General features: G+C 40.0%; 1 protein-coding gene across 1 annotated transcript in view; it reads left to right on the top strand.

Moving 5' to 3' along the window:
• RNGTT (RNA guanylyltransferase and 5'-phosphatase) overlaps window positions 1-11065 on the top strand; it is a 239684-nt gene that overhangs the window by 33252 nt on the left and 195367 nt on the right. Inside the window, exon 8 of the mRNA XM_075202759.1 lies at window positions 392-493. Coding sequence (XP_075058860.1) covers window positions 392-493 — 102 coding nt within the window. The remainder of the gene's footprint in view (window positions 1-391; window positions 494-11065) is intronic.

Raw genomic sequence — 11065 nt, 5'->3', positions numbered from 1 at the left:
ATGCGTAATTTTATACATAATCAGTAATTTTAATAAAATGTCTGAAGAAAATATAGAAATGTTAAGATACTGTACATGCTGTATTTTACCTAAACTATAGATAAACATTTACATATAATTACTCTGCTCAATTGTGCATTTGTTTTTTTGCACACCTACATAATAGAAAACTCCGTACAGCATTACAGTATTGTGTAAATTAGAACGTCACCCTGGTACCATTAACTAATAGATGATATATTTCATTCTCTGCACAGTTTAAACACTGTTGAGTGTTATGCTTATAGCAATCCCATATTGTAAGATGGAAATGTCAGTTACACAAACATTATTTCGTTTTTCATCTCTACTACATCATTAAGGGAAAAAAAATGAAACCAATGTTTTTCAGATCTGGGTTCCCTGGAGCACAGCCTGTATCCATGGACAGAAAGAATATCAAATTTCTCGAGCAGAAGTCGTATAAAGTGAGCTGGAAAGCAGATGGTACCCGGTAAGTGGAGCAGCTACACAAAATCACAGAAGTGTTTTCAGTACACAAGATACATTATTAAATGTTGCTGCTAGTTGTTTTTCTATTTGCAGGGAACTCTAGCTAAAGCATTATTACTGCAAAGGCACAGGTGTTATGTAGTTTACATTGTCCTTAATAACTATACAATGTGTTTATTAATAATAAGAATACTGGCTATAGGCCATTCTCTCTTCTCAACGTAGACGTTATATTTTATGCCCAAATCTTGGCCAACAGACTCAACCCCCTGCTTCCAGCCTTAGATAATACCAGGAGGGCCATCGATCTGATACACTCCATTCATGGCAGCAAGTTGTCATCCCTAAGTATGGCGCTGGACGTCGAAAAGACGTTTGACCGCATCTCTTGGCCTTTCATGCTTGGTATGCTTGGCTCAGTGGGCTTCTCTGGCAGGTTTCTAATGGGCATTTCAGCTCTCTTTCAGTCTCCTTCCACCAAGGTGTCGGCTAATAGCCTTATTTACGAGCCCTTCACAATCTAATGGCACTCGTCAAGGATGCCCCCTCTACCCTCTAATTTTTGCCCTTATAATTGAGCCACTAGCGGCCAGAATATGCTCTAACCAATCCATCTCGGGCATTCGGATCGGTTCTACAGAGAATAAAATTGCTTTATGTGCAGACTTTGTCTTCATTAGCATATCCCATCTGGTCCCCTCCCTCCCCCTCCTCTCAGAGGTAGACACATATGGACACATCTTGGGGTACGAGATCAATCCAAGTTAAACAGAGACCCTAGACTTCTACATCCCTCATACTGACAAACTAGTTTTAGATTGTACATTTCCATTCACCTGGCACTCTAAAAAATGGAATACTTACACGTCTTCCTTACCAAAAACCTTTCCCATCTCTTTTAAGCCAGCTTTCCCCACACCCTTTCTCAAATAAAATCAGATTTGTCCACTTGGTCCCAACAATTTATCTCCTGGATTGGCCGCATTAACGTGGTCAAAATGAATTTACTCCCTATACTATTATACCTCTTCCAAAACATCCTATCCGAATACTCCCCTATGTCTTTAAATTTCTTCAATACGAAACATCTAAATTTATCTGGGCGGGCAAACGCCCACACGTGCGAGTCAGGTTTCCTCAGAGGTGGAACGACCCTACTTCTGCAAGGTTTTGAGTTACTCTCAAAGCGGAAGGTATGGGCCTACTTACACCTACTTCCCTCCTCTGGCTCCCAAGGGTGTGCCACCCTGGAAAGGTCCTGAACCATCCCATGGTCACCCACTCTCTGTCCATGTTTTCCCCCATGGATTGCTCCCCTCCTCATTCTCTCCTTGGCACTCCTGAAGGATCCGCTTTTTAAATAACACAGTGTCTCATTTCCCCAATTTGCTGACAAACAAGTGAAAACTGGCCTACCCACACAATACTTTTACCAATAACTGCAAATTCGTAATTTCCAGTCTACCATCAAATCTCACTTCACCTCCTGCCCATTTACCACCATCGAGACTCTGTGCCTGCGCCGGGCATAAACGCATGGTCTTACAACTGCTGTTTACTCCGAGCTGACCTTCCCTTCTACTTTTCCAAACACCCCCACGAGGCAGCATGGGGACATGACCTGGGACCTTGGCGATGAGGACTGGTCAGAAATTCGAGACAATTTGCTCAATTTGTGTACGCATAAAAGAGACTTTCTATAAACTCCTATTTCGCTCTTTCCCTTCCCGCCTCCACAAGAAGTTACCTGACTCGTCTGACAGATATTGGCGTTTGTGCTCTGGCGAAGGCACGTTTCTACACGCATGGTGGGATTGTCCGAAACGAACACCTTTTTGGAGGTCAAGTCCTCTGATAGTCTGTAATTCAAGTTTTCCTTCCTCTCGACCCTAAATTCTTCCTTCTTCCCTCAGATTCCCCTCAGCCACTAAACATCAAAACAAACTAGCCTTCCATATCCTCTTTGACGCCACTTTCCAAATTGCCTCCGGCTGGAAGCATATATCTTCCCCTCCTATCTCCACAGCGATTACCAGGATTTGGCAAGTCCATTAAATGGAATATATGACTAGTATTATACGCAACTCCTCTTAAGTTTTTAACAAGGTCTGGGAGCCTTGGATGTCTTACTTCCAATGCTGCTTCCCCTTCACCTAGATTACACACTTCTATCCTTTCTCCTTCTTCCCCCGCTGCTCTCAGGGTGGTTTCTACCACGCCACCACTTAACCTTCTGCTTTCTCCTTTTGCTTTTCTCTTCTTCTTCTTTACTATTTTCTTCTCTCTTCCACTTTCTCTTCTTCATTTCCTCTCTATTCCCTTGCTTCACAACTTCAGCTCGCCCTTTTTCTTTTCTCTCTCTCCTCCTCTCTCCCTCTCTCCTTCTCTATCTCTCTCCTCCTTCTCTATCTCTCTCCCCGACACTTACTTAATTCACAAAAAACTCCAGGCCTTTCTATGCTTACATTTACAAGGAGTCTGAATAGCGTCCTCTCTGTTGATCGTAGCTCCTTTTCAATTGTGTGCGTTTTTTACCTGCAAATGTACCTGATTCCTGTTGTTTTACATTCTTGACCGTTTTAATACAAATTTGTTTAAGAAAAAATAATAAGAATACTGTGAATGGTGAAAATATGTGGGCAGATGCTTTCCTGAATCTCAAGAATTTGAGCAAATTTGGCATTCACATGAATCTAAGCTGGACTGCAGGTGGCAGTTACCCAGAAGTAGAGATGCTGACCCCCGTGAAGTGGTTTTGGTTTTGGATCTGGATTAGCTTCGTGGTTTTGGCAAAACCGCCTTTGTGTGTTTTGGATCTGTAGTTTTTTAGAATAATTGCTAAAATATGCTAAAATCACATAATTTTGCTCTTTTTTTGATCCTACATTATTATTAACCTCAATAACACTAATTTCAAGTCATTTGCACACATTTTTTACCACGTCAGAGGTCACATTATTATTTTCATACACTTTCGGACAAATACTGCAGCACATGTAGAGGTAACATTGGCACACAGCAGTAGCTGAAAGGAAAGTGGTGCAAGATGGAAATGTCCTTGGGCCTTCCCACCCACCCACCTTTATTTTGGATCTTGAAAAGGACATGCACACTTTAATAAACCAAGCACTTCAGCCACAAAAGTGCCACTCCTTGTGGCTGAAGTGCTTGGTTTGTTTGGGCCCCCACAAAACAAGGTAACAATGGCCTTAAGCCACCTAAGGTAACAGTGCTGTTAATTAACTCTACTGTGGCAAGATGATGTTGCATCATCCTCAGCCTCCTCCTTACCCTCATCAGTGGGTACATCATCCTCACACATTATTAATTTATCACTGCTGGAATCCACCGTTACAGAAGTCTCAGTATTTGATGTAATTGGCGGGAAAGGCCTTCCTCGTGCAACTTGAAGTTCATTTTTGTGAACATCATCTTTTACACATTTTGATAAAGTAGCCTCCTACTTCGATTGCTTACAAGGTTCCCGGCTGTGCAAAAAACTCTTTCCGAGTACACACTGGAGGGTGGGCAGCTTAGGTAGTTCAAAGCGAGTTGGTACATGGGTCTCCAAATTCCCTTTTTTTTCCTCCCTGTATGTAAAGGGACTGTCTGATGTGTCTATTTTTATGCTGTCGTGAAAATAATCCTCCACCATCCTTTGTATGTTGATAGTAGGATCAGGTGGATTTACTGCAGAGGTTTCACGTTTTTTGGTCAATTCTTTTAGACCAGATCAGATGTCAAAATTTGGTACGGAGTCATCTGCATCATCCCTGGGTTTCTTGGGAAAGCAAAATTTTTTCCTAACACCAGTTAAGTGAGAAACTGAAGGAGGAGACGTCGTCCTGTCACGTAATGCTTGAGCTGTCATCTTGCTCACCAGGAGCTTTTTGCATCTCTTCAGATCTGGGTCAGTTGGAAACAAAGAGAAGACATAGCTCTTAAACCGAGGATCAAGCACAGTCGCCAAAATGTAGTGATCTGATTTCAAGATTTTGATTACTCTTGGATCCTGGTGAAGCGTATAAAGTACTTGATCTACAAGTCTGACATACCTAGCGGAATTGCTCTGTTTCATCTCCTCCTTCAGTTTCTCAAGTTGCTTTTCCAAAAGTCTAATTAAGGGAATCACTTAACTCAAGCTAGCAGTGTCTGAACTCACTTCACAGGTGACTACTTCGAATGGTTTCAGCACCTTGCGCAACAAGGAAAGTATTCTCCACTGCGCTTGACTAAAATACTTAGCCCCTACTTTCCCAATGTCATGGCTTGTGGAGTAAGCGTGGATGGCTTTTCACTGTTCCTCCATCTGCAGAAGCATATACAGGGTGGAATTCCACCTTGTCATCACCTCTTGCTTCAGTTGGTGGCAAGGCAAATTAAATTGCTCTTGCAGCTGCTGCAATCTCCTACATGCTGTTGCCGAATGCCGGAAATGTCCAGATATTTTGCGGGCCGGGCATCTCCTGCACGTCCCTGTCACTTTTTTAAAAGCTCTGCACCACCAAGTTTATTGTGTGAGCAAAACAGGGAATGTGATGGAATTCGCCCAGCTGTAATGCTCTCACATTATTGGTGGCGTTATCAGAAATGACATATCCTGAGGAGAGTTCAAGTGGGATAAGCCATATTGCAATGACATACCTTAGTTTTTGTAACATATTGTCAGCTGTATGCCTCTTAGTGAAGCTGGTTACTGTACTTGGGTACATGCTGCTGCTGTTCCTGCTGGTGAAGGCGAATCGCCAACCCAGTGTGCTGTCACAGTTCTATAATCTTTAGTTTGCCCAGTTCCGCTTGTCCACATAAGTGTGCAGTCGGTAGAATGGCATTTTGCAGCCCAATAATAAATTTTTTATGAACCTTCTAGTAGAGGTGAGGAATAGCTTTTCTACTGAAGTGGTGTTGTGATGAAATTTGGTAACGTGGACATAATACCTCAAGTAACTGTCTAAAACCAGCTGCATTAATAGTGGATATTGGATGCAGATCTAATACTAGCATAGTCGCCATGGCGTCAGTGATCCGCTTTGCGACTGGCTGACAGCTTTCATATTTGCTTCCTCTTGCAAAGGATTGTTTAACAGTCAATTGTTGTAAACTATTAGTAGTCTTCTTCTTGGTCTGCTTCTGGGATGAATATTCACCCGCAGTAGCAGCAGCAGCAGTGGGACGAACGCTCAAGAATTCTTCTAAGGAATCCAGGTTAGTGGAGGAGTCATCTAGCCGTAGTAACTTGGATGCAGGACTAACTTCGATTGCTACTGAGAGTATTGACAAGGATGGTGTTGTGGGTGTAGATTGCAGGCGTCAGGATATAGGTGAGAGAAGGGTCCTAGCTGATGATGGACTGCTTGTTGTTATTTTTTTATCATAACTTTTTGATTTTCCCAACACCTTGCTATTAACTTGCGTTAAATGGCGTAACATGGATGAGGTTCCTAGATGGTTAAGGTCCCTCCCTTGACTGACTGTGGCTTTACATACACTACAAATGGCTAGACAACTGTTGTCAGGATTTGGGTAAAAGTAATTCCACACATAAGAGGTGGACTTGGTCTTATGTCCAGGCATGACAATAGCCTCCTTCTTATCACGTGCCAGAACTGCTTCCACCGGTGCAGGACTTACACAAACAGCATCATCCTCATCAACATCCTTATTAGCGCCCTCATCGGCTGCACAAATATCCCCCTCATCCAGTTGCAATTCCAAAGTGGCATCCTCAATTGGTGTATCATTGGCTACACTCTTGCTGTTCAGGCACACATCTGCAGAAATGCTGAAAGGGGCCTTCTTTATGGGTACACTATCAGAATGGTCACGATTACATATAGCACTCATGGATGGACTCTCCTCAGGTATTGGTGTCATTTCTGAATCTCAATCTGAACATACATTTTTCTCTAATGCCTTACCGTTTTCTTCTCTGCTTTTACACGTAAAAGGGCACCACTTTTGGAGTCCAAATGACAAGGTCTTGCTTGGTTACGACTGACCGTACAAGAAGATGCCTCAGTAACAGTTTCAGATTTCGCACTCCTAAAGACGAAGGCCTCATTCTTTCTTTTCGACTGCGTATGTAAAATGACATGTTGGCAATTTGTATTTTTTTTTCTGCAGATAACTTTGTATGGATTACTGCTCTTTTTTTCTTGACCAAGGTAAAAGGTGTTTTTTTACATTTTTGTTTGCTTGACTTAAATACACTATGTACTTTTACATAGGCTTTACCAGATGATGTACAAGGATTACTATCATCATGACTGGTGGCAGCAGCTGCTTGGTGCTCCTGCTCCTGTGTGTACTGCTGTGAATCCATTTTGATAACACCTTACACTTTTTTTTTGTGCAAATTTAGAAGAAAAGCCTGCAAGGCCTAGTATTTGTATTTCAGCAATGACAATTAGCAACACAGCTCTCCTTTTTGTGTTACCTATAGAACACAGTAGAATTTGACTGCTGAATTACACCAACATTGACAGCACTAGTATTTGTATTTTTCTGCAATGAGAATTACCAATGGAGCTCTCCTAAATGTCACTGTAGACTTTCATAAACACTGCTACCCCCCTCCTCTTTCAATTCTATCTACTTGGCTGACCAACTGCTCTACACAGTGTGCTACCCTTTCTGTGTCTCTCTTTCATATAGTGCTAGATCGCCGTGGAGGGCGGTATTTATAAATTCCAAAACTTAAGAGATCCGATGACTTAACAATGAAGTTTTGCCGTTTTCGATTCCGAAAAAGCGCAAAAGTACCGAGTCGCGGATCCTCTATGTTCTGGTGTGTTCGGTTCTGGAGGAGCCGAGCCTGAGCATCTCTACCCAAAAGTTGCTGCTTTGTGGGCAAATGATTGTTGCACAAAAGTATACCGCCATATGTCTTGATTGGCTATATCATTTTCATTTTTATATGTAAATGGATTTTAAACTTTTGAGGCTGGAGTGATAGCTGGAATGAAACAACTCAACAATTTGTAGGTGAGAGACCATGTAGTATATAAGTATTAAAAAGTGTTCTGTAAAGTCCGTTCAAGCCTTTATTTATTTTTTCAATGTACTTTTTTGAAAGGACACTACTGCAAACAAACCATCAGATTACTTTAGCGCATGAAAGGAAAATAGGAGTCTCATGTAATCAGTATTACAAAAATAATGTCAATTGATGTCTTGTATTTTATGCATTCAAAATATATAATATATTCATGTCATTCTTAAAGCAATAATCTATTCTAGTGATCGTTCCTCTATATGTCAACTGTCATGGTGTTGAAGTGTGCCTGCCCTGTACTGAATGAGGTCAACTTTCTGAATAACATTTGTTACATTAGATTTGGGAAAATGTTGTGTTCAAAGCTTTTGGCTCTTACACAAATCAACGTGTTAGTGTCTTGCCTTCATCTTGTCCTTACGTCTCTCATTAACAACGCATGTAGCAGATGTTTGTTCTAATAAGTGGAGCTGAATGTTCAGACAGGATTAACAAGTATATAGTGACAAGGCAGCAATCTGGAAGAAAATTAACCTTTCACTAATAGAAATAGAAAAAATTGCTAATCTGCTGCTAGAAAAAAATGAATATATATTTGTAAGATGCTCCTATGCCTGATCTAAATGTGGACCAATTTGAAATTGAATGTATAGCTTATTTATGTTTTGGGAAGAGTCCTGTAACATAGGTACTATCAATAATAGTAATGATGTTCTGTAATTTTTTTTTAATTATTATACAATGCTCCTGATAATTGCCAGCCCTCTTTATAACACCACCTTCACCGCTGGGTGTATGCTCTACACAAAAAGACATCAATATCAATTAACGCCATTATATCTCGCCCTCTTTATAACAACAGTCTTGGCCAATGTTTTACGCTGACGTTTTAAAGAGGACGCTGTATACGATTTACAGTGGTTTCCTACATACAAACTAAAGACATAAACTGCAAAAGTAACAAGCAAAATTAATCTATGAGATACAGAAGAAGAGATTTAGAAATACATATACATGGCAGATGAAATGGTGGCAGGAGAGACTATTTGCCTCAAATCTCTTCCACTTAAACCCATGTATACATGTGCAGGTCTGCTTTAGTCAAAGCTCTGCAGAAAGCTAATGTACGTGTGGCAGATGATTTCCAAGTAATAGAAATAGAATTCTTTAAGCTTAACGAATAGAAAAATTATGCATGCTGGTTGAGCCAACATGGAAAACGACATGATGAGCATACACCTTCTTTAAAAATATAGGAACCATATGCAAGTTTCAATAATAGATTGTGCATTAACCAAAGTCATGCAGGACATGTATACCCTTCAATTTAATAGATTTTCAAGTTCAGGCTCTGACTCACTAAGTGAGTGTTCTGTGAGACTACTACGACTTATAAATTTAGTAACAACACTTTTGAAATTAGAGTTGAGGAAGTGTTCATTCCAGGAAATGAAGGTTGGTCTTTTAAGTCCGATAATGCATATGTACAATGTTATCAAATAGAGCAGATTATTATATAGGTATATTTTGATAATTTAAGACTCTAAATATATAGGAAAAATCTCCACTGCTTTTAGCCTTATAAATGACCACACACAACTGAGGAATAGCCAAGAAACATTACATCCCCATACTTTTATAGTATAGAAGTAGAGAAACATAGACTTATCGGATCCACATAGGCTGCAGTTTCCTATAATGAGATAATTACTTGCCTTCCATCAACAGATGTACAATATGCATCTTTGTCTATTGGATCCTAAGAATAGCTCTGCATCTAAATCTAATGTTTGACATAAAGAAATGGGGCCCCTCTGCCTCTGAATTTACATTACCAATGTTTTGGCCTCCAGTCTGTTTTGTCTTTAGCATCCTGTAACTTCCCAATAAGAGAAGTTTGGAGAAGTCAAAGGCCGTACTACACCAGTTTGTATGGTGTATCTTGCGTTAAATCACTCTGCGCTTGCCCGTAAAGCGAGCGCACACATATGTGCTATGCAGCAGTATGATCCTACTAATTATGCCAGCCTGTGCCTGGGGAGGCTGGATAGAGACGTTCTAATGTAGGCTGAGTACAGTAAAAGCATTTGCAAATGGATGCAGACTGGGAAAGAGACCCATATACACCTGAAAATGCCATATTGGCAGGTGGTTGTCCGCAGGTGCAAATAGCAGATAAGGATGGTTATGGTCTCTGGCACCAGTGAATCATTCATAATTGGCTGTTGGCGATTGCACCGCTGACGCAGATCGGTGCTGCCTTTGTCACTTGGGCATATATTATTCTTTTCAGGGCATGCTTCAGTAAAACAAGCAAAAATAATTCTTGTACATGAGATGTGAGTTCTTTCTGTGGTATTGGAGAGGTTTTTTCATTTTTATAGATGCAGTTGCTGCACATGAAACAAATGGATTATAACATGGCCGCAAGTGGGACATAAGTGTCTGTGGCGTTTGCTTGGGGTAAATCTGGTGTATGTGCTACTGGTCTCTGCATGGATCTTAAGATGTGTATGACTCTGCATATGTGCTAAATATGCTATTTTTACATCCAGCTGTTTTGTGCCGTAAATTGCACCCATTTTGCGACCATCTCTGCATCAGGCCCCTTATGTTTCGGTTCTTTATTTCCTTGTAAGATAATGTCTCCTAAGATTGGGAACACGCTGGCTTATATTTCTGAAAATATCATCATATGCTGTTTGCTTCAGGTGGTTATTTTACTTCTAACATGTACAAATGCTGAGCTAAACTTTTGCTTAATGCTGTGCAAAGGTATTCATGTAAATGAATTGGGAAATATTGACATGATCTGAGAAAAGCAAATGAGGATACTGTTTTTAAGTGTCTATCATTGTATGTTAATTTAACTTGTGAAAATTCAAATAAATATTTAATTTGTATGCAGAAGTTCTTTCAATTACAACTGTTCTCTAGAGATTTACAGTTCCACAGCTGGTTTACTACAGTCTTTGTTACACTTTGCTGAAGACAAACTAGTTTGTAATGTAAAGGCAATAAAGATACCTGTCACATATAGGCAATGGAGCCATTTTGTAGGTTGAACCAAATATTCTTGAATGCAGCCAACCAACTTATTAGGAGCTAGTGATATATCACTGAGGCAATGTGATATGATAGAAAAGCTAAGTATTTCTCAAGTTTCTTCGTATTCATCTTCCGCATTCAAAAAGTTAAATTCTCATCATGAGACATTAAGATGTCATTGGCTTCCTTAACAAAAATCTATTACTCTTGTAAAGTAACTTTCACTTTATTTTAATATATTTTTTTATATACAGTAATGTAAAAAATGATTTCCAATCCCTGCCCCCACAAAACACTAGCGCCAAGTTTGTCACGTTGGGTACATGTGCCCCAAGGGACAATTCAGTCTGTTGAATAGAACTCACAATTATTGTTTGATAATAAAATGTATAAAAAACTATTTTGGTGGGGTATTCTTAATAACTTTAAATGCTGATTTAAAGAAATAAAATAAACAAGTGTCTTTGTATAAAACTCAGAATAGGGGGATATATTTGCACATATTTACACACATTAGGTGGTATGACGTAT

Source organism: Mixophyes fleayi, chromosome 3 (genome assembly GCF_038048845.1).
Source record: "Mixophyes fleayi isolate aMixFle1 chromosome 3, aMixFle1.hap1, whole genome shotgun sequence".
NCBI lineage: Eukaryota > Metazoa > Chordata > Amphibia > Anura > Limnodynastidae > Mixophyes > Mixophyes fleayi.
Note: the sequence above shows the minus strand (reverse complement) of the source record. Positions and strands in the feature narration are given on the sequence as shown.